Source organism: Megalobrama amblycephala, linkage group LG4 (genome assembly GCF_018812025.1).
Source record: "Megalobrama amblycephala isolate DHTTF-2021 linkage group LG4, ASM1881202v1, whole genome shotgun sequence".
NCBI classification, from domain to species: Eukaryota; Metazoa; Chordata; class Actinopteri; order Cypriniformes; family Xenocyprididae; genus Megalobrama; species Megalobrama amblycephala.
The window spans coordinates 34,484,606-34,508,605 of record NC_063047.1 but is presented as its reverse complement, the minus strand read 5'-3'; the positions used below and the strand labels follow the sequence as shown (position 1 = coordinate 34,508,605).

The 24,000-nt window shown below is 41.1% G+C and overlaps 1 protein-coding gene across 2 annotated transcripts in view; it reads left to right on the top strand.

Annotated features, from left to right (window-relative positions):
- The window catches only part of LOC125267409 (cohesin subunit SA-2), a 32,762-nt gene that overhangs the window by 5,164 nt on the left and 3,598 nt on the right, over window positions 1-24,000 (top strand). For both annotated transcript variants that reach the window (XM_048189013.1, XM_048189012.1), the window contains exons 8-23: window positions 1,222-1,373; window positions 3,850-4,047; window positions 4,133-4,231; window positions 4,793-4,872; window positions 5,075-5,182; window positions 5,270-5,354; window positions 11,721-11,823; window positions 11,896-11,996; window positions 20,187-20,279; window positions 21,036-21,128; window positions 21,599-21,799; window positions 22,300-22,367; window positions 22,535-22,622; window positions 22,774-22,860; window positions 23,088-23,180; window positions 23,996-24,000. The exon at window positions 23,996-24,000 is cut by the window's right edge. In XM_048189013.1, the coding sequence (XP_048044970.1) occupies window positions 1,222-1,373; window positions 3,850-4,047; window positions 4,133-4,231; window positions 4,793-4,872; window positions 5,075-5,182; window positions 5,270-5,354; window positions 11,721-11,823; window positions 11,896-11,996; window positions 20,187-20,279; window positions 21,036-21,128; window positions 21,599-21,799; window positions 22,300-22,367; window positions 22,535-22,622; window positions 22,774-22,860; window positions 23,088-23,180; window positions 23,996-24,000 (1,654 nt within the window). The remainder of the gene's footprint in view (window positions 1-1,221; window positions 1,374-3,849; window positions 4,048-4,132; window positions 4,232-4,792; window positions 4,873-5,074; window positions 5,183-5,269; window positions 5,355-11,720; window positions 11,824-11,895; window positions 11,997-20,186; window positions 20,280-21,035; window positions 21,129-21,598; window positions 21,800-22,299; window positions 22,368-22,534; window positions 22,623-22,773; window positions 22,861-23,087; window positions 23,181-23,995) is intronic.

Here is a 24,000-nt window from a genome sequence, read left to right as displayed (position 1 = left end):
CCTGACAGATATTCTCCGTTTTATTATCTCTGTTATTTTTATTTCTTATGCATTCCGTTTTTATTCTTATGTATTTGTTTCCTTTTTATGTAAAGCACTTTGAATTACCATTGTGTATGAAATGTGCTTTACAAATAAAATTGCCTTGCCTAACCAATAGAAATGAATACTATAGTTTTCCCTGCAATCCTGCCGTGCGAACAGGAACTTTTCGTACACACAAACTGTATTCAACGCTGTTGTGAAAGCGCTTGCCACAGTAAAGAACAACAATACCTTCTTGTGACAGTGAGTGAAATTATCTTTAAATATTCAGAGAATAAAATGGTAAGATATTTTCCTACATGTTGTTGCCGATGCTCACTTGTTTCTGAGAAGTAGAGAGACATGCGCAGCTCCTCCGTCTTTCCACACAGACGCTGCACGCTCTTCATTTTAGATTGAACTTTCTTTTTTTTTATTAAACATAATGCAGTTGAATCAACATGAACTGAATTGATCTGAATAATGATTCTATTGTCTTTGTAGAGCTGCTATACAGCTGAAATTGAATTTCATATTTGATTATGTTTGCATCATTGATTCTGTTATTTTCCTGTGATCACTGTGAAGCTGCTTTGAAACAATCTGTTCTGTATAAAGTGCTATAAAAATAAAGCTTATTAAAGTTTTAAGTTAAAGTAAATAAATGCAATTTAAAGTTTATAATTGTGTTATTGTGTAGGAAGCCGCACAGCTAGCATCTAACCAGCGCTAATAGACCTTAGTGACACTGATGAACGCAAGGCTGTGAGAAACAGACTTACAATCTTCACAATGGCTCACACCATATGAAGGTCCTAGATCACGTAATTTTCATAACTTTCAAAACTATTTTGTGGAGTTTTTTTTCTCCTGAAGTTTTTGTGAAATGACATTTCGTTGAACAATCGGTATGTCGTTACTCAACATCACAATCTATTGAACACACTGTATTTCTTTCCCTCTCAGCCTTGTTTTCATTCCTGTCAATAATTAAATGTGAATAATCATAAACTAGCGATGAGTGAGTTTCATCGTCATTACAGTGAAAAACCTCGTAATCACTGGCGCTGAAGGAGTCTCTGGTTTCTGTGGGTAGATTTTATGACAGCTGCCACACAGGTGTGTAATCCTGTGTGTGTGTGTGTGTGTGTGTGTGTGTGTGTGTGTGTGTGTGTGTGTGTGTGTGTGTGTGTGTAGCCATGCGCTTGATGTCGTCTATAGTGTCCGTCGCTGCAGATGTGAACGCTCAAGCGCTGATGACCCAGAGACGCTGTGAGCTGGAGAAGAACAAGCCAGTTGAACACAGAGCCATAGACAGAGTAGAAGAGCTAGAGAACTCCTACAGAGAGGTTATACACACACACACAAACACACACACAGGTTGATTTATAAGCCTTTTAAACTAGTGAGGAGCAGTCAAATGTCCTCACTATTGGGTTGTGAAAGTATTTCACAATATAAGTGAGGACATTTGGTCCTCACAAGTATAGTCAAAACAAGTACACACTCACACACACACACACTCAAAAACGCACACACACACACGCACGCAAGCATTTTTGTTTATTAACCTCTAGAGAGACAAAACTTAGAGTGTTCCTTTAAACAAGGGTTTCATCATGCTGTAAAGTGTAGCAACAATCACCAGGCCCTTGGCGCCCTTTGCAGGCATTTGTTATAGAAATGGTATAAAAGTTCGGATCTGGGGAATTTGGAGGCCAAGTCAACACCTCAAACTCGTTGTGCTCCTCAAACCATTCCTGAACCATTTTTGTGCATTATCCTGCTGAAAGAGCCACAGCCACCAGGGAATACCGTTTCCATGAAAGGCTGAACATGGTCTGAACAATGCTTAGGTAGGTGGTACGTGTCACAGTAACATCCACATGGATGGCAGGACCTGAGGTTTCCCAGCAGAACATTGCCCAAAGCATCACACTGCCTTCTTCCCATAGTGCATCCTGGTGCCATGTGTTCCCCAGGTAAGAGACGCACATGCACCCGGCCATCCACGTGATGTAAAAGAAAACATGATTCATCAGACCAGGCCACCTTCTTCCATTGCTCCATGGTCCAGTTCTGATGGTCACGTGTCCACTGTTGGCTCTTTCGGCGGTGGACAGGGGTCAGCATGGGCACCCTGACTGGTCTGCAGCTATGCAGCCCCATATGTGTGTATTCTGACACCTTTCTATCAGAACCAGCGTTAACTTCTGGAGCAATTTGAGCTACAGGAGCTCGTCTGTTGGATCGGACCACACGGGCCAGCCTTCCATGAGCCTCGGCCGCCCATGACCCTGTCGCCAGTTCACCGCTGTTCCTTCCTTGGACACTTTTGATAGATACTGACCACTGCAGACCGGGAACACCCCACAAGAGCTGCAGTTTTGGAGATGCTCTGACCCAGTCGTCTAGCATCACAATTTCATCACAATTCATTGCAAAATGTTATAAATGTTATTTATTAAACACTTAATATTTCGTGGTATTAGATGATTTGATAATTGCATTTAATATATTACGCCATCAGTAAAACATATGTAATTGTAAATGGTGTTTTCATGCGTTTGGACTGAGTTTTCGCTGCATTTACACTGCTTTGACAAGCAGGTGTCGCCAGCATGTGTTTAGACGAGACTAACTGATTCCCTGACCGTCCAAACACATGAATATGAAGCACGCGATTTGCTGTCTGTTGCTAAGCGTCTAGTCGTAACTTTCTAACACCGCATCATTTCACACTGTACACATTTGGGTTAACATTGCAATCCTAATCCTACTCCTGGTAAAAAGCACCGTTAACCCCGCTTCTAAATTACAAGTGTGATACGTTCCCTAAAAAGTTTAGAACAAAAATAACCCGGGGTTAAAGGATTAGTTCAATTTAAAATGAAAATTACCCCAAGCTTTACTCACCCTCAAGCCATCCTAGGTGTATATGACGTTCTTCTTTCTGATGAACACAATCAGAATTACATTAATATCCTGACGCATCCAAGCGTTATAATGGCAGTGAACGGGACCAATGAGTATGAGCTGAAGAAAGTGACTCCATCCATCATAAACGTGCTCCACACGGCTCCGGGGGTTAATAAAGGCCTTCTGAAGCGATGCGTTTGTGTAAGAAAAATGTCCATATTTAACAAGTTATAAAGCAAATATTCAAGCCTTCCATATTCAACTTAGAAGGTAAGTGTAAGCGTTTTTCTTAAAATTCGTAAGTTTTTCGCAAGAAGGGTTAGGACATGGCGTAAGCGTTTTGAACTGTGAGAGGCGTTACACTTTCTTCCTAAGTTAAATACGGAAGATGGTCTGAAAGTCTGGATGGGTCAGGATATTTATTAATGTAATTCTGATTGTGTTCATCAGAAAGAAGAAAGTCATATACACCTAGGATGGGGAGAGTAAAGCTTGGAGTAATTTTCAATTTAAAGTGAACTAATCTTTTAAGGGCTCTCTGAAAAGCCCTTTTGTTTAGCTAATAGTGTCCAACCCTTCTGATACATGGCAGCTATTATCTTTGTGTGTGTGTGTGTGTGTGTGTGTTTTTACTACACTTGTGGGGACCAAATGTCCTCACAAGGATAGTAAAACCTGAGATCAACTACATTGTGCAGACCAGCCAGCGGTCCCCATGAGGGAAATGGATTAATAAACATCATAAATAATGTTTATTTGAAAATGTGAAAATGCAGAAAGTTTTCTGTGATGGGTAGGGTTAGGGGTAGGGTTAGAATATACAGTTTGTACTGTATAAAAATCATGTCTACAGAGAGTCCCTACAAGTATAGAAAAACAAATGTGTGTGTGTGTGTGTGTGTGCAGCTGCTGGAGCATCAGGAGGATTTGCGCTCTCTAATGAGCGGGATCTTCAAGGGTGTTTTCGTTCATCGCTATCGGGACAGAGTTCCTGAGATCCGGGCCGTCTGTATGGAGGAGATGGGCGTGTGGCTCAGAGAAAATCCCGTCCGCTTCCTCAATGATGAACACCTCAAATACGTGGGCTGGATGCTGCATGACAAGGTGCAATAAGCAGAAAACACACACTGATGATCAGCTCTGAGTGCTTTTACAATCACATATACAAATCATACCGTGTGTGTTTCAGCAAGCGGCTGTGCGGCTGCGGTGTGTGTTGACCTTACAGAAACTGTACGAGGAGAAAGACTTCATCAGCCGATTAGAGCTCTTCACCAGCCGCTTCAAGGTGACAGAAGGCTTTGGAGGCCTGTTGAACTGTTGAAGCACCGAGACTGAACCTGTACAACAGCCGATGTCTTAATGCTAGAGGTTTCTGTGCTTCAGACTTTCATACAGCGGTTTGTAGAGGCTTCTTCTCTTCTCCATCATGACAGCGAGTGTGAGCACAGAGAGAAATCGTTTGAAGCACAGAGACTGAATCTTATGAATGTAAAGAAGACAAGGAGCCTCTACAAACCGCCGGATGAACGGCTTCAACAGGTCTGAATAAACTGTCCGGCTAAAGCAGGATTTGTGATCAGTGCTTGGAGAAAATGAGTGAATCGCCCTACCTTCAGGGCTCAACAATCAGATTTATGTTTCTTTTGGTCATTATGATATTCACAAGGTAAAAATCATGCAACTCTGTGCCGAACTGGCACTACACGCTCTGACCGCAGTGGGTCATCCTCATTTATAAACCCTGAATATGAAGTAATATAAAGTTAATTTATAATGTTATGGTGCAAGTGCTTCTCGGGGATCTGCTGCTGATATGGATTCGGTTAAATGTGGTTTCTCTGCTCAGGAACGGATCGTTTGCATGATCCGGGACAAAGACTCAGATGTGGCTGTGGAAGCAGTGAAGCTGTTGCTGCTCATTCACCAGTGAGTTTCATCCTCACATGACGTTCATTAGACTGACAGATCAGTTGGAACCGCTTCACTTGGTTCACATTTAAGATGAATGGTATTCAGACTGCTTTGAGTGTGAATGCTACTGAACGGGACATGTGCGTCTTTGCTTATAAGCATCAACGTTGATTGTACACGTGTGTGTGTGTGTGTGTGTGTGTGTGTGTATGTTCAGGCAGACAGAAGATGGCCTGACTGAAGACGAGTGTGCTGCTGTCTATCCGTTGGTTTTTGCCACACACCGAGGTCTCGCCTGTGCAGCTGGAGGATTCTTGTACCACACGTATGTTCCGCTTCATCATCACATCATCATCATCATCTCTCCAACACACTCGTCATGGACTGTCATGTGTTGTGATCATGTGTGCAGGCTATGCAGTGTGTTAGACGGCCACTCAGACAAACGCAGTGTTTCTTTCCTCCGTTTGCTGGCACATTTCTTCATTAAGAGCGAGGTAAACCACTCGCATCCCATCATGCACCTGCTTCTCGGTGCTTCTCTCTTTCCTCTCACAGATCACATGATCTGGGTGCTGTTGCAGTGACCGTAAAAAGTATTTAGTTTCACTTAAGAATGTATGAAGGTTTTTTGCAATGACTTTCACTGATTGGTGTGGATGTGATTTTTAGTGTATGTACCTGGAGGAAACTAGTATGGGCGTGTTCATTTCATACGGGTGAATGCACTGATCATACAAGCATTAATTGTTTCTGGAAGCGTGAGTTAGAGTTTCGCTTCAGCCCTTTAAATCAGGCACAGGCAAAAGATCTATTTAAGTTGTCATCTTCTATAGTGCTTTTTACTAGTGTTAATTCCGTTAACGAAATCTATGACGAATAATGTTTGTCAGCAAAGTTTTGTCCCCTGACTGAGATGAGAAGACGATGACAATAATGGGTCCATTAAACCATAACTGTGACTTTATCAACATGCAATATTTACGAGACTAAAATGTAGTTAAAAGAACGAAAACGAAAAAAAAGAGGAGCCAAAACATTTCAGACTGCTGTACAAGACTCTACAGGTGCTGGTCATATAATTAGAATATCATCAAAAAGTTGATTTATTTCACTGATTCCTTTCAAAAAGTGAAACTTGTATATTATATTCATTCATTACACTCAGACTGATATATTTAAAATGTTTATTTCTTTTAATTTTGATGATTATAACTGACAACTAAGGAAAATCCCAAATTCAGTATCTCAGAAAATTAGAACATTACTTAAGACCAATACAAAGAAAGGACTTTTAGAAATCTTGGCCAACTGAATAGTATGAACATGAAAAGTATGAGCATGTACAGCACTCAATACTTAGTTGGGGCTCCTTTTGCCTGAATTACTGCAGCAATGCGGCGTGGCATGGAGTCGATCAGTCTGTGGCACTGCTCAGGTGTTATGAGAGCCCAGGTTGCTCTGATAGTGGCCTTCAGCTCTTCTGCATTGTTGGGTCTGGCATATCGCATCTTCCTCTTCACAATACCCCATAGAGTTTCTATGGGGTTAAGGTCAGGTGAGTTTGCTGGCCAATTAAGAACAGGGATACCATGGTCCTTAAACCAGGTACTGGTAGCTTTGGCACTGTGTGCTGGTGCCAAGTCCTGTTGCTAAATGAAATCTGCATCTCCATAAAGCTGGTCAGCAGCAGGAAGCGTGAAGTGCTCTAAAACTTCCTGGTATACGGCTGCGTTGACCTTGGACCTCAGAAAACACAGTGGACCAACACCAGCAGATGACATGGCACCCCAAACCATCACTGACTGTGGAAACTTTACACTGGACCTCAAGCATCGTGGATTGTGTGTCTCTCCTCTCTTCCTCCAGACTCTGGGACCCTGATTTCCAAAGGAAATGCAAAATTTACTTTCATCAGAGAACATAACTTTGGACCACTCAGCACCAGTCCAGTCCTTTTTGTCTTTAGACGCTTCTGACGCTGTCTGTTGTTCAAGAGTGGCTTGACACAAGGAATGCGACAGCTGAAACCCATGTCTTGCATACGTCTGTGCGTAGTGGTTCTTGAAGCACTGACTCCAGCTGCAGTCCACTCTTTGTGAATCTCCCCCACATTTTTGAATGGGTTTTGTTTCACAATCCTCTCCAGGGTGCGGCTATCCCTATTGCTTGTACACTTTTTTCTACCACATCTTTTCCTTCCCTTCGCCTCTCTATTAATGTACTTGGACACAGAGCTCTGTGAACAGCCAGCCTCTTTTGCAATGACCTTTTGTGTCTTGCCCTCCTTGTGCAAAGTGTCAATGGTCGTCTTTTGGACAACTGTCAAGTCAGCAGTCTTCCCCATGATTGTGTAGCCTACAGAACTAGACTGAGAGACCATTTAAAGGCCTTCGCAGGTGTTTTGAGTTAATTAGCTGATTAGAGTGTGGCACCAGGTGTCTTCAATATTGAACCTTTTCACAATATTTGGGATTTTCCTTAGTTGTCAGTTATAATCATCAAAATTAAAAGAAATAAAGATTTGAAATATATCAGTCTGTGTGTAATGAATGAATATAATATACAAGTTTCACTTTTTGAATGGAATTAGTGAAATAAATCAACTTTTTGATGTTATTCTAATTATATGACCAGCACCTGTATTAGGCGAGCATTTATGTTTGCGGTTGCCAGATATCAAGAGCTCAAATCCCCCAATCAGAGTTTTTCTGTTAAACGGATACGTGCTCCGCTTTTTGCTTTATGTAATCTGGCAACCATTTGCACATGCGCTATGATCTGAAAACACAGACATCTGGCAAAGCTGTGCTGGAGTTCAGCGATCTCCATTTGAGGTATTCTGCTTAAATGAAAGCGTCATTCAGCCAGTCTGTTCTGTCATGGATCTCGACTGTATCGTTTGCGATTGTACTTGTTGCCACGCAAACTCTGTATGGTCTTTTTTTGCCGTTGTTTTAATATTGAATTACTGTTAGTAATTTCTCTATTATAACATTTGAGAGTAGGTTTTTGTTTGACCAGTTTTCATAATGTAGACAGGGCGAGTATATATCTAAGCCTTTGGTGTTTATTTAGCTTAGGCTATAATTGATAGGCTTTAATAAATCTGTACACTAGATGAGGTAAACCATGCATATGAATCGATTATTCTGATTTGTGTTTATTGGTGAAAGGGCAACATCTGATGAAATGTAAAAAAAAAAGTGCAATTAAAATGGAGCAAAATAATTGGTTTTTTTTTAAATAATTTTAACCATTATACAGTATGATGAAAATGTGTACGTTTCCATTGACTAAAACGAGACTAAAATACTCAGACATTTAGTTGACTAAAACCTTGTCCTGTTTTTGTTAAGTTTACTAAATATGATGATAACTTAAAAACTAAAAGTTACAGGACTAAGACTAACGACGGTTTCACACCGGCAGCAGGAGCGTCACGTGAGCAGCAGTGAAGTGGGGGTTTCGGCGCCGAGTCTATGTTTGCTGCACTACCCAATCACTACCCAAATCAAACCCGAATCGAACACGAGTTTGCTGTCTTGTAAACGTGCACGCGGCAGATGATGTAAAACACAAAGCTTACCTCATTCGTGTGCAGAAATGGATGACACGAAGCTTTTATTTATTTTATTTTATTTATTTTTTTTTTTTACGTTTATATATGCAAATGTTGTACATCTCCCCATGTTAACAAACTTTCAAGATTATCAAGTTTATAAATGACCAACTTATAAAAACAAATTTATAGCTGTCTTTGTAAAGAAATGCTCACTTTATGTGTAGCTTCGAGACGTTGCTGTGACACTGTACAGACGCTTTCAGTGTGAATACTCGCGCGTCTCTGCAGTTACACTAAAGCCCCGGGTGTTCTTCACTTTCCGCGCCCGGACACGTTGCATGTGCTGTCGCGTCCGTGAAACTGTCAAAGTATACTACACCACGGATGCGCGCAGATGACCGCGTTCGACACATGCGCAGGACAGCTTTTTCTATGCTCTACAAGATATCGGAGGGCAGCACTGAGTCATGTAATCAACGGGACATTCACTGGGCATAATCGGAGAAGAAAAGTAGTGCATACTTTCCCATATTTTTACTTTAGTGCATACTTTCCCATATTTTTACTTATCTCCCTCCATGAATTTGCTGCCCTAAACACGTATTTGTACTCTTTCAAACATGAATTGTACAAATGTGGGTACTTTCTAACCTCTTCGCACAAACGCTGGTCAAGTTCGCCGTCCATTGTCGTGTTTCTCTCTTCTTTTTTTTTTTCAAGCGTGTTGTTTTTAAACCGGTCTTTTCACACTCTTCTTCGACGGCTGAACACAATACTGTGCGTATTGCCACCTAGTGGACTATTCTAAACTGCTTGCGCATGCGCTGTTGCACGTGGGCTGTCCGCGCGGTCTCGAAATTTGGGCTGCAAGCGGCCGCCCGCGAGCCCTCTGCGAAAATTACGTCATGCGGATGGTGCACGAACTCAGACGGCCGAAGTATACCCGGGGCTTAACGCACTGCTCACACGACGCTCACGCTTGCAGTGTGAAACGGGCATAAGATTCAATTAAAAAATAGCTGACAAAATTAACACTACTTTTTACAATACAGATTGTTTCAAAGCAGCTTCACAGTGATAATAGGAAAATTAATGGACAGAGATTATTTTGGCTTTACAGCAACTCTGGGGAAAAAAGTTAATATCGAGCTAAAGTAAGTTTTTGATTGAATCACTTTCGTTGTAAAAGTCGTTAATTATTAAAGTGCCCCTATTATGCCCTTTTTAAGGTTCCTAATATTGTTTTGGGAGTCTCCTACTACAGGTTTACATGCATGCAAGGTCAAAAAACACTTTTGTTTTCTCATAATATACATTTAATTTCACCTGAGTTTTCAATGTTTTGTAAACGATTCATTAGAAGCAGTTCAAAGCGTCAGTCTCTCTAAACTCCTCCTTTCCCTGAGCTTACACTGCTCTGATTGGTCAGATGGCCCAATCCTTTGTGATTGGTCTACTGCACACACCGTGTGCCCATTGCCATAACTGAATGACAGCTATCAATTCGCAAGACATTGGTTTGACACTGCTGAAAACCTCTAACATGAGATAAACATTTAGTCCAAATGTGTACACCGACTTTTTTGTTATAACTATTTGAAGAAAAATGGCTATATCATTGTTTGACATTACAGTGGGTGTTTACCGTTTACAGAGAGAATACTTCAACTAGTTAGTGCGGACTAGTGATCTTAACATCCTATTACAATACAGATAGAGCTCCAAACTACTGTAATAATAAAGAAAGCAGAGGAAAAAAAAGTTTGTTTTGTATGTTGTAAACTCCGACGTTAGCCGAGCGCAAACGTGAATAGCTGATAATGTATTAGTCTTTGTAAACAAAAGTCGTGCTCCATCCTTGATCGTTACTCCAAGTAATAAGACAGACAGGCTGCATTAATCGACACATTTAGACAATATTGGACACAAATCTGAATAGCAGAACTACAGAAACGTGAGTTAGCCGGTTAGCAGGAGACAGAACAGGGTGTACGTTACACAATATAACAAACAAAACTACGAATTTTGAACGATCACTAGAAAATATAAACAATTATTAATCATACTTACAGGCTGAGATTCAGAGGAGCAAGCTGGTCCAAATAAACTGGGCATTGATTCATATTTTAAGAACAAGCGTTTTGTGAATCCTGTGTTAAACTCCGAGGTTTGAGAAGCAGTCGTCAGTAAATTGACGGGAACACAACAAAAGTTTGTACTGCTGTGGTATTGTTGAAAAATGAATTTTTCCTGGCGTCTGTGCACATAATAAGTGGGCAGGCAATATGCTAATGTTTCAACATCACAACGAAACAGCTTGGGATTTGTTTTCCAAACGACTCGTTTAATTGACTCAGTGTTGAGTCTTACATTTGAGTAATAACTTTATATATGGTGCATTTTCAGATTTAAAACTTTGCAGGATGTTTTCATTCACTTAGAGCTGTGTTACACACTAGATGAAAGGAACTTTTCAAAAATCCATAATTGGGGCACTTTACTTTAGGGGCCGCTTAAATGACACCTTTTTAACTGAAAACAGAAGTCGATAGTCTGTTTAGTCTATAGGTATGTGCGTTTGAATGTGTATGTGTGCAGACGCTTAGTCTTTCTTTACAAAGTGACATTGCCAAATTACTTGTCTGGCCCGCATAATACAGAAATATTAGTCGTTTCCGCTGATCCATGTGATCTATTATAATATAATAAAATATTTCAATTGCATATGGTTAAAATTATACCCACTAAACTTACAAAGCCTAACTTAAATTCAAGCTCACTTAAATTCAAATAAAATGTGAACAAGCACAGCGACTCCATCTACAGACGCCCACAAATATCCCTTCATGCTTGGGAAGACGAAGGACTCGTCATGATCGGTGAAACCCAAGCATGGTTTAAAGCCCAGTTTCTGTTCAACACGTGTAGGCAGTTTATTATAATAGTAATAATAATATATAATTTTCAGGAAAACATTCATGTAAATAAATGTAATTGTCTCAAAGCAGTTAAAATGTTGCTCATTTGCACATATAATAATATTAATGCATACAGTGATGTTAATAATGGATGTTGCCATAATTTAAAGATTTCATAAGTTGCCATATTCATAAGAACTTCTTCACTTCTTCTGCCTTTATAAATCCCGGTTTGTTCCTCAGAGTTTTGATGTAGGATAACATCCATGGAATTTCAGATTAAATCCGATCGTACGGGCACCTGGTGTTCACGTTCTTCACTGTATGTTGATGTTATCTTGTCATGTATTAAATGTCTTCCGTGTGTGTGTGTGCGTCAGTATCACGATCACACTGCGTATCTAGTCGATAGTCTGTGGGATGTTGCGGGGACGGAGCTAAAAGACTGGGATGTGATGACATCACTATTGCTGCAGGAAGGTGGTGAGTCAGTTTCCAATCAGATTGTCTTGTTGACTTGAGAGCTTTATTCAAACACGGGTGTGTGTGTTGCAGGTGTGGAGGATGAGCTGGAGAGCGCGATGATTGACATCATGATGTGTGCAGTGAGACAGGCTGCAGAGGCCACGCCCCCCACCTCCCGCTCGCAGAAGAAGGTGAGTCAGACAGACACGTGAGGGTGAGAAACCTGCTGGACCGACAGCAGCCAGTGTTAACAGCCACACTGCACAGCTGGACTATTAACAGTGCCATCTTGCTTTTTTACAAGACCTTAAAGGGGTCATAAACTGCATTGTTTTATTGTTTATAATGTTAGTATGCTTTTTACATCCAAAATTGTCATGATTTATAAATAAAAGGCATTTTTTCCTACCCTGATCATAGATGCAAACTCCTCACCTTTAGGTGAGAATTCACCTTTTTGGGATCAAAATAGGTCACCTAGAATGAATGAAATCACGAGAATCGCGCCTTCTCAGTTGTCAAAAAAAACCTCCAACATCCTGGCTTCGCACCACGTGCAATGCTCCTGGGATTAGTATCGATATGTAAAGCTTGGGACTGTTAATAAGTCTGACATGGCTTGTTGTGATTTTCACTGTTTCATTATTTCCACTTAATCGAACATATTTTATTTTTCCTAATACAATTTGTATAACGCTAATAACATTGCCATTTTGCCAACGAATACAACTTTAGTTGAACTCTACTATACTATATTGTCATAACGTAATGAAACGGTTTGCTTTTACACACACGAGATGTTCTGTGCAATCTCATAATGACAGGGTTTGAAATGAAGACCTGTAAAATGCGGGTAAAAGCCAACTGTGGAGGGTAACGATGTCAAATCAATGCGCTAGGCAATTTGGCAGGTGGTGTTTCACAAATTATGTTCACTCAATTTGCTGGCAAAGTTTATGTAATAAATTTATGTCTTTTTGTTTTTGTTTTTTGTTTAGTTTTTTTGGAGGGCGTGGGGTATGGGATGTCTCGCATCTTTCTCACCTTTTTCACCCCAGATGTGTTTGCATCCCTGCTGATTTTATCCTCTGATTTGAACGCTCTGTTTTAAGAGGCGTGTCTCTGTGAGACTTCAGTGTAAACGCCCACTGCTGTGATTGGCTGACATCTTTCCATTTGAAATAGCCAAGTATTACTCTCTCTTTTAGCGCGTTTTTACTATTACAGCTCTCAAGGTTAACTAATCGTGAAAAGTGTTGCATTACATTTATATCTATGCCATTATATTTAGATCGTGGCATGAAAAGTTGCAGAGACGAACACTGTAGCCGTTCACAGACATGTTGAGCACATGAAAGCAGTGATCTCATCATTGCAACTCAATTTCTGTACACTAACAAATGCTTTCATTTCACTAACAGTGCAAACGCGATAAAACTAAAAGATTCGTTGAATAAAATGGGAGTTTTGTGCATCAGTCACTGATAAACTCGCACTATTTGATTAATAGCTCCAACGATTGCAAACTGAGCTTTATTTTATCTCTTTCTATATATAATTTAATCACTGCAGTGCTTCCCACACATAGACTTTACTTGTGCGGGCCGCCCAGGATTAATAACGGCTGCCCAAGTATATTGGAGACACATTTTTGCTTTTATTATATTTATCCTCTTATACTTTTATATCCGCCCAAGATAATGAAACCATCTGCGATCGATTAACTAGTCGTTTCGTACCTGCTCGTTATGTGTGCGTCAGAACTGTTTACATTACACACGGGCGCTGCATTTTGCAAAGTCACAAGTGGGCGCTGTTGCGTGTTCTACAGGCTCGTGCAAAACTGCTTCAAAGTGATTCTCGATCAATGAAAAGCGCAGATTTATGCCAAGCGATTGCTCATGAACTAAAGTTGATGAATTATTACAATGTCTACTTTATGGCCTTTATATAAAATGTTTTAGACGGTTGTAAGAATCGGGATCAGCCTGCAATAGTACAGACATTTCAAAATAAGAGTACCTGTGTATTTCGGGCTTGTTTATAATTAAAAGTCACACGCTAAGTTTTTTCTTTTTCTTTTGGCCATTATTGGTATTTTGGTTACACAATAAATTGTATTTAATTTGATTTCCATTTAATTCATAGTAAATTACTGTAGTCTCCCCCACAGGAATAAAAGACTAAGAACATTATTTGACACATATATTATTCATTATATAAATTTTACTAGTAAAATCTGTGTCCCATTCACTGAGAGAGACACTATATGACAGCAAGGAGAACATAGGAAAAGGAGAACCATTTAAATGCTGTAATTTTGCAAAATTTACAATGCATAATAATGCATAATATTAGTATGTAAATAAATGTAATAGTATGCTATGTAATTAAAATAAAATAAAAAATAAAATAAATAATGATAAAAACATTATTTGTTTGTCACATGTAGTAGACCATTTTTGTGCCGTGGGTAATAGGAGGATTTTTCACCCGGCTACCACCGCAAGTATATTCCAAACCCGTGGGAAGCACTGCACCCTTAAATAACAGATTGTTTTCATCCTATTAAGAGAAACAACACAAGTTTACGTTTAGTCACTGGTTTCATTTACTGACACACAGACAAAGAACTGACTGTACATGAATCCAGACACTACACAATATTTTGTAATCCTCGACGGCATGTTTATTGCTTGGTAGCTCGATGCGGTTTAACATAGGCCTATGTTACTTAGGCTACCTATTCTATTGCATGTCATGTGTGATTCGGTGGGTGGGGCTAAACAGGCAGGGATGAAGTAGGCGTTGATCTTCTTCTGCGGAGGCGGTGCTTGCTGCCCTTTGACGTCATAGATCCCCACTTTGTAAATCCTGTTGTTTGCTGGGTCTGGTGTCAATAAAGGCTTTTATTGGACTAACAAGGAAGTTTTCAGCTCTAAAACTTACAGGATATTCTTATAGTATGATGACCTCTTATATGTCAAAAGCTCAAGGAAAATGTGATCATCACACCTTTAATGTAGGGCTGCAGCTAACGATTATTTTGACAATTGATTAATTGGTCAATTATTTCTTTGATTAATAAGATAAAATCCAAAGGTAAAAATATATTGGGAAAAAGACCGTTATTCCACATCCAGCCCAATGTTGTCATTCAAATAAATGTGTAAAGGCTATGAAAACAGTGAATGTGTCTATACATTCGATATTATACACTATGCACAAAATAGTGGTTTTGCTCCGTTTTAAAGCAGAAGGACAGTTTAAATTGCTATATTCACTTGGTAACACTTTTCAATAAGGTTTCATTAGCTAACATTAGTTAAAGGTGCCCTAGAATTGAAAATTGAATTTACCTCGGCATAGTTAAATAATTAGAGTTCAGTACATGGAAATGACATACAGTGAGTCTCAAACACCATTGTTTCCTCCTCCTTATGTAAATTTGATTTTTGCAAAAGACCTCAGAAGAACAGGCGAATCTCAACATAACACCGACTGTGACGCAACAGTCGGGATCATTAATATGTACGCCCCCAATATTTGCATATGCCAGCCCATGTTCAATGCATTAGACAAGCCAGTATTAATGTCTGGATGTCACGGTTGCACACAAAAACAAGATGTTAGGATCCAAGCACAGCATTTATTGGGAAATCCAAAGTTGTAATCAGGCAGGCAAAGGTCAAACTCCACAGAAAACAGTCCACAAAACAAAAAGCCAGAGATACAAAAAGTGCACGTAACAATACAACAAACCACTAACAAAGGCAGAAACAACTGAGACTAAATAGACAGAACTAATGATCAAACACAAAACAGCTGAGTGCAATGAAACGAGGATAATGAGTCCAGGAGGTGAATTATGGGAAATGAAGTTCAGACAGGTGACAAAAGTCCATGTTGGAGTGCCCTCTAGTGGTTAACTTGGGCACTCCAATTCGTGATCATGACAGTACCCCCTCCTTACGGAGCGGCTACCAGACGCTCCATGAAACAAAAAAAAACAACTCTCAGGAGGGAGGTGGACTGGAGGAGGACCAGGGGGAGGGACGGTGGGCCAGGACCAGAGCCCCTGACTGAAGGCCAGGGAGGAGCCGGAGGAACAGACCACGGGGGCTCTAAGAAGGTCGGGGTCCTGGCTGAATGCCAGGGTGGCACTGGAGGAACTGACCAGGCGGGTTCCAGCAGATCTAGATTCTAGAGAGCGGGCAGCTCGGTGACAGCAGTGGGCTCGGGCTGCTCTGGCGGCGCCGGCAGGGCAAGGCGCTTGGGAAAACGAAGAACAACCTCTAGAGTGGTCTCCGGGCCTTGAAGGATGGAGGAAGCCCTTCTTTTCCTCCTCTTATGAGGGTGAGGCGGTGGCTCTGTGCCTACCTCATCTGTAGGCACCGAAGTGAACCCACAGGCTGGAACAGACTCTAAAGCGAACTCCCTGGCTGGAACGGGCTCTGGAGCGGACTCACTGGCTGGAGCGGACTCAGTGACTGGTTTGGACTCATTGACTGGAGTGGGCTCTGGAGCGGACTCACTGGCTGGAGCGGACTCACTGGCTGGAGCGGACTCACTGGCTGGAGCGGGCTCTGGAGTGGACTCACTGGCTGGAGCGGACTCACTGGCTGGAGCGGACTCACTGGATGGAGCGGGCTCTGGGAAGACCTCCAGGCCTTGAGGGATGACTGAAGCCTTCCTCCTCTTCCTCCTTTTACAAGAGTGAGGCGGTGACTCCGTGCCCTCCTCCTCTGTGGATTCGGGAGCGACCTCGCGGGCTGGAGAGGGCTCTGAAACAGACACATGGGCTGGAGCGGCCTCTGGTTGAGCATCTGTTGCCCACTGGATTCTATGGCCGAGATATTTGACAAAGCCCCAAAAATCCAGGATCTGAAGCCCCTTCAACTCCCACTGAGGCAGGGGGGTCATAGAGGCATTCATTAAAAATCCCCTTTAGCGTCTCATCATTATACCGCAGCCCTCTCGCCATCGTCCAGAAAAACACAAAAACAAGATGTTAGGATCCAAGCGCAGCATTTATTGGGAAATCCAAAGTCGTAATCAGGCAGGCAAAGGTCAAACTCCATAGAAAACAGTCCACAAAACAAAAAGACAGAGATACAAAAAGTGCACGTAACAATACAACAAACCACAAACAAAGGCAGAAACAACTGAGACTAAATAGACAGAACTAATGATCAAACACAAAACAGCTGAGTGCAATGAAACGAGGATAATGAGTCCAGGAGGTGAATTATGGGAAATGAAGTTCAGACAGGTGACAAAAGTCCATGTTGGAGTGCCCTCTAGTGGTTAACTTGGGCACTCCAATTCGTGATCATGACACTGGATCTGTGCACAGCTGAATCATCAGACTAGGTAAGCAAGGACAACAGCGAAAAATGTCAGATGGAGCAATAATAACTGACATGATCCATGATATCATGATATTATTAGTGATATTTGTGAATTGTCTTTCTAAATGTTTCGTTAGCATGTTGCTAATGTACTGTTAAATGTGGTTAAAGTTACCATCGTTTCTTACTGTATTCACAGAGACAAGAGAGCTATCGTTATTTTCATTATTAAACACTTGCAGTCTGTATAATTCATAAACACAACTTCATTCTTTATAAATCCCGCCAACAGTGTAGCATTAGCCGTTAGCCACGGAGCACTATCAAACTCATTCAGAATCAAATGTAAACATGCAAATAAATACCATACTTATGTAGCGAATTTGTACAGGTTTAATCAATTTATGGGTGAAATATGAATATAATAAATCATAAAGCTTTATGATTAATTATGATACATATGTCGACCCAAGAGGGAATTAGGTACATATATGTGAATCAATTACAACGAATCATAATTAATTACATATATGGTCAGTTGTAGTTTAATAGTTGTTTTAGAGAAACTATACCCCAATTTGTCCAGCAAACGGTTAAGTTTTCCACAGACTATTATAAAGGAAATGTTTTCCTCTGGCCACGAGGATAAATTCCTATGATGGCATCAAACGTAAAGCGATTGTGCTAGATCGAAACGTTAAAGTTACCTGGGTTTTATGAATGAGCAAAAGAAACAATCGAGCATGAATAATGTGTTTAATATATGAAAACTACTACTATAGAGGTTACACGTCTAAATACAGGGTATACACATATATACAAAAGCGAAAGTAAAGAAAGGGAAAGAGAGAAGAGAGGTGGCAAACTTACTAACAGTCATTTGCTAACAGTCCTTGAGAGCCAGCACAGAAATCAGTTTCATTATCTAAGATTCAGAAACGGTACTTGCATCAGTTTGCTTGCTGAGTTTCGGTTCAGTGTTGCTGCAGTTCATTGGCTTCTTCCGTTTCCGCGGGAGGGTTTGAACTGAGGACGTGAAAGTTAGTTTCGCCGGAGAGATGGTGGTGCCGAAAGATGAGCGTGATGGAAGCGCGTCGCCGTGACGTGCGTGAGTGGGCGAGGAGTGACTCAGGGCAATCGTGAGAACACACAGGAAAATCCTGGTGCTCCTCTTTTATGACAGACAAGCCGACACACCTTGAGGTGGAATAGCCAGTGACATAGGTGCAAATTTGGCGGGCAAAGTTTTCTTTGTCTTGTCTCCTGACTGTATTGCATAATTTATGGAGGCATCAGATAGGAGTGTATTTTCTTCATAGTACCATTAAAATTGAACAATGCATTTGACAGCCATGTGACACACATAGGTGAATGAGACGTGGAAAGAGCTTTAAAAAGAAGTTATGGTTTACAGACAATAGTATCATTAGAAATTACACTAGCACAACTACAATCCAAGCTAAGCTTATACAGTGGGAATAAATATATGCAATTTGACATACAACGGCGGTTACATTTAGGCATAATTATATTTTACACATACAGTCTTCAATGCATGTTTGTGTGTCTGTGTATGTGGTGTGTGTGTTGGAATGTGATCTGGCACTTAGTCCACATGAGGGGTCCTTTGATGTCCCAAGAGCTAGGAAATGGGGCTCTCTGTTTTACCTCAGAGGGTCCATGAACGTGCCAAAGGTGCTCGTCTTTTGCAGCCCGGCCGGAGCCGATGTTAGATTTACAACACAGTCCAGCATGCTAAAAGCATTCTGAAGATTCCAGATTTTATTGACTGTCTTGATAAGTGTGCATATGCTACACTTGCATGATCTGATATGCTGCATGACGATCACTTTGTAAAGATCCATTTTGAGGGTTAATATTAGCTGTGTGTACTTTGTTTATGCACTGTATTATAGAGTTGCGAGCTCGGGGGCGGGGAGTGCGAGCATTTAATGGGGAAGCAGCCTGAATCTGCGCTTTTATAATGATGCCCCAAAATAGGCAGTTAAAAAACTTTGTCTTATAAAGTCATAATATATACATTGTTTTTGAATTACGTAAAGCATTTTGTCACTCTCGCGTGAACGTGAACATGAGGCGAGATTGTGTCGGGTTGGCGCAGCTCAACTTGCAAGTGCTGTTTTCTGGCGTAGACGTGCCAGAGGGGTTAGTGCTCGCCTCAAACACACCACTACAAGTCAATTAACCATCGTAAGGACATAGAAAACTATTGATGAAGGTAAAAAAGTTACTTAGTTCTGCTTTAACCTGAACTAAGAATGAACAATACTTCTACAGCATTTTTTAATCTTAGTTAATGTTAATTTCAACATTCACTAATACATTAGAAAAATCAAATGTTGTATTTGTGAGCATTAGTTAATGCACTGTGAACTAACATGAACAGCTGGATTTTTATTAACTAACATTAACAAAGATTAATAAACGCTGTAACAAATGCATTGCTCGTTGTTAGTTGATACATTAATTAATGTTAACAAATGAGACTGTATTATAAAGAGTTACCACTAACTCTTTCCCTGCCACTGACGAATTTTCCAGCAATCCATGTTTTCTCAGTTATACATTAGGGGGTGCTGGTGGTGAAAGAATTAAAAATGATAAAAAAGCACAAACTGTTATCAGGTAGGATGATTTGCAGAAACTTACATTATCTCTTATGAACTGTCATTTCGACTCCTTGTGTTTTATATATTCAGTAGCATTAAACAGTCAGTTTAATATTATTACTTGCACCTGACAGGCCAAGCCATGTTAAACGAGATGCTGACGAGTTTGTGCTTAATATGACACATTTGCATGCTTTTCTCTCAGCCGCTCACGCTGTTCCTGATGCGTTTTGTCCTTAGAAATGCGTTATTCACTGCTGTAAAGTGACATGCCTGGTGGATGTTTTCTGTTCAGATGTGATTAAACTATAACCAAATGCGTGTCTCACTCAATGCTCACACTCCCCTCAGTTATCATCGTCTCGACAAACGCTAACGTGTGTGTGTGTGTGTTTCGTAGACTGTGACAGCGAAGGAGAAGCGTCTGCAGGCTCAGGAACGAAGGCGCATCACTAATCATTTCATCCCTGTATTTCCTCAGTTACTGGCGAAGGTGAGTCTTCCAGTGAATCCATCAGATCAGAGGTCATCATAGCATCCTGCTTTCTTTGAAGTTTTTCATTGTTGATCTCAGACATGATGATACAGTTCACACAGAAACAACCATCTCTTATGTAAATGGAGCTCTAAAGGATTTATTTGCAGTGGCCGACACTGGAGAGATTATTGTTTCTGCCCATCATCTAGCACACATTTTAAGGGGCTAGCAATAGATTACAGCGTTAAGCTGCCCAAGAAAAATAAACCATTAAAGCGCATGGCTGATTTCTGTTTGAATGGATTGAAGAGCGAGATCATGCCGCGGCGTGAAGAGGCAGGTGTGCTGTAAAGGCCCTGACACACCGAGCAAATGCCGTGCGTCGTTGAGCGTCAGCCGGCCCAGTTTTTGCAGTGTGTTCTGCATGTTACATTGGAGCCATCGGCGAGAGAGAGAACTCTGATTGGCTACTCAGCTTAGCGAACGAATCTGTTTCTTACCAATGAGGTTCATTCTCGTGTGTTACGCATCACTTGTTTAAGGTTTGTTCTCCTGCATCATTCATGTTCGGTTGAGCATCTGTTTATGTTCTCTGATCATATAAAGTGATCGAATCTCTTCAGAAAATTTTGACTAAACTGCTCAATTCATATGGATTAGTTTTACGATCTCTTTATGAACTTTTTGAAGCATCAACGATCAAATTGCAAAGGCAGTCTTTAAGACTGAGAGACGTGATGCAGTCTTTAAACTCCAGTGTGTTTGTCTCAGTTCTCGGCAGATGTGGGGAAGGTGAGCCGTTTGCTCACCGCGCCGCTGTATTTCCAGCTGGAGGTTTACGGCACATCCGGACGCCTGGAGAAAGTACGAGTTCCTGATCACTGACAGTATATTTACATCTATTCACACATGTAAAGGCCTTGTTCATGCATGAACGGTCACTGCGATGATTGCATCTGAATCTGTATATTTGTGTTATTGACAAATGACCTTTATGAAAATTTTTTAGGATGAAAGTTTTAGCGTTAGGTTTGAATTCAACACATGTGTAAGGGTAATTTTATTTGCAACTAGTCACTATTTTATGTCATACGCCTTTTTTGATTATTTTTTGGCTTTTGTGCAGTTCTTGTGATTTGACATTTAATAGCTAAAAAAAACTACAAATATTGTCAGTTATATATGTATATTCTGAGATGCATTCAAATATATATGTAGATAAAAATGAATAGATGAAGTGTAGCGTCACACTCGTGTGCTCATTTCTGAGTGTTTGTGTGGTTGTTCCTGTGAGCTGCAGTGACCCGTCCGTCTGTCTGTCGTCTGTCTCTCAGTGTCTGGATCTGCTGCTGTCTCAGGTCTGTGACATCATGCTGAAGCACCGCAAGGACTGTGTGCTGGAGGCTTGTGTGCGTGTGTTGTGTGCGTTGTGCAGTGATTGTTACTCGTTCTGTGGCCGCGTGGAGAGAGCCGTCAGTCAGCTGCTGGATTCAACCGTGGAGAAGTTCAGCACTAACGTGTCTGAGATCCTGCAGGTACTGAATCTGAATCCTCTCAACATTGTCCAGATAAGAGTATTTTATTAAAGTATTTTCTGTCCCAGCTTGATATGCAGAGGCAACTGTAAGTCAGCCATTCATTTTCTCACTGTAGCTCTTTCCATCCAAATTTAACTTATGCATAAAACTACAATATTGCATAAAACATTAGCGAATAAAGCAGCATTTCCATCCCATGTGTTCAAGAGAACAAAATCGCCACTTGTAAGTTTCTTCAGTTGGGCTCTTTTTTCCTCCATCATAAATGAGTTTGTCTCAGAGCGTCAGACGAAAGTCACATGAGGTTATTGTTGCGCATCGAGGGATTCATTCGCTAAAATTACCCGCCTCAATTGAGTGCACAAGTTTTTTTGCACATTTTAAGATTTTAAGTGCAACTTTGTGTTTCAATCCAGCATTTTTATGCAATATCTCAACATTTGCTTAAAAAATGGATGTAAACAGCATTGGTTCATAAGTGTGTTTGCGTTCCTCAGGGCTCGGCTGATGAAGATGATTTCTACGGAGCTGCTTCCTCTCTAAACATTCTTGCCATCTTCAGCAGGTGTGTGTGTGTGTGTGTGTGTGTGTGTGTGTGTGTGTGTGTGTGTGTGTGTGTGTGTGTGTGTGTTTGTGTGTTAATGGGTTTATGTGTGCATATGTTTGATTATGTTAGAATAGAGTTGAAGCGTCTCAACAGTGTGTGTGTGTGTGTGTGTGTGTGTGTATCAGTGCCAGAGATATGACAGGAAGGGACCTGTTTGAGTTCTGCTTTCAGCTGCTGAAGATGGGAGTGGAGACGAGAGAAATCAACGAGAAGGTCCCAGACACACACACATTTACACACACACACATTTACACACACACACATTTACACACACACACACACACACACACTGTCTTATAATAACACTGTCAATTGTGTGTGTGTGTGTGTGTGTGTGTGTGTGTGTGTGTGTGTGTGTGTGTAGCTGATGGTTCCAGCTCTGAAGTGCGCAGCCTTCCATCTGTTCTGGAAAGGAGTGGCGATCACAAAACACACCGCAGCAACACAGAAGGTGCGTCTGTCTCTCCGTCATGTTCATGTTCAGAAGATTCTGACCTGACGTGGGAGTTGTGTGTGTGTGTGTGTGTGTGTGTGTGTGTGTGTGTGTGTGTGTGTGTGTGTGTGTGTGTGTGTGTGATTCTGAACGCTGTTTTACGGTCACGTGTGCTGGAGCTGAAGATCTTATGAAGAGTTGTGATCTTGCTAATGTCGGCTGATCTCATGCCGTGTCTCTGTCAGGCTGAACTGAAGCGTGTGCTGAAGTCTCTTCACTCCTTCTGTGTGGTTTGTCAGAGCTGTCTGTCAGTGGCTCAGAGTCGCATCAGGAACCAGGTACGGCTCTCTCTGTCTTTACGTCCGTCTCTCAGTCAGCAGGCAGATGTTATGCGCACATGTGTTTTGACTGGCAGTGAATCAGATAGAGATTATAATGAAAAACAATAATAATCCAAAAACAGCCATAACTGACAGAATGTGCACTGTAGCACGCCCATGAAGGCAGACCGTGGAAACATTTAATCGTTCACAATCTAACATCGTCATCTCGACTCTCTTCTAGCTGCAATCACATTTTTCAGTTATTGTTAAGTGAAAACCTGTTTCACTTGATTCTACTTTAAACCATCACTGCGAACAGCACGCATCAGCTGAAGGAAATAACACATTACAGGGCTCCAGACTGCTCCTAAATATTAATTTGCGATTGATATTTTTGCTGAGGTCGCCACTGGCGACAATACAAATTCACATGTTATGACTGTAAAATTTGCGTGTTCTGTGACCAGTAGCCTATCGTGTCATTTGTTATGTTGACGTAATTAAATGAGACGCTGCGTGTGAAAGTTAGTGAGAAAGTGTGAGAGTTAGAGCGCCAAAATCTGAAGGGAAAAATATCACACACCAAACCGACGCCAAAGAACTAGCTCTGATGAAAGCCGAATGTGTTGTCAGTGCCAGTGGCTCCTTAATGAATTTTTTTGTCTGGGGCTCTGCATTATTTATCGGTTTTAGTAATTTAGCCTAATTTTCTTATCGGGCCGATAACGATAACATTAATTGGCCAATAGATGCATCTCTAGTTGATTGATCTTGTCAAACATCATTCAGAGCGTGTGCGTCTCATCGAATGCCTTGTCGTGTTTCCGCAGGCGTT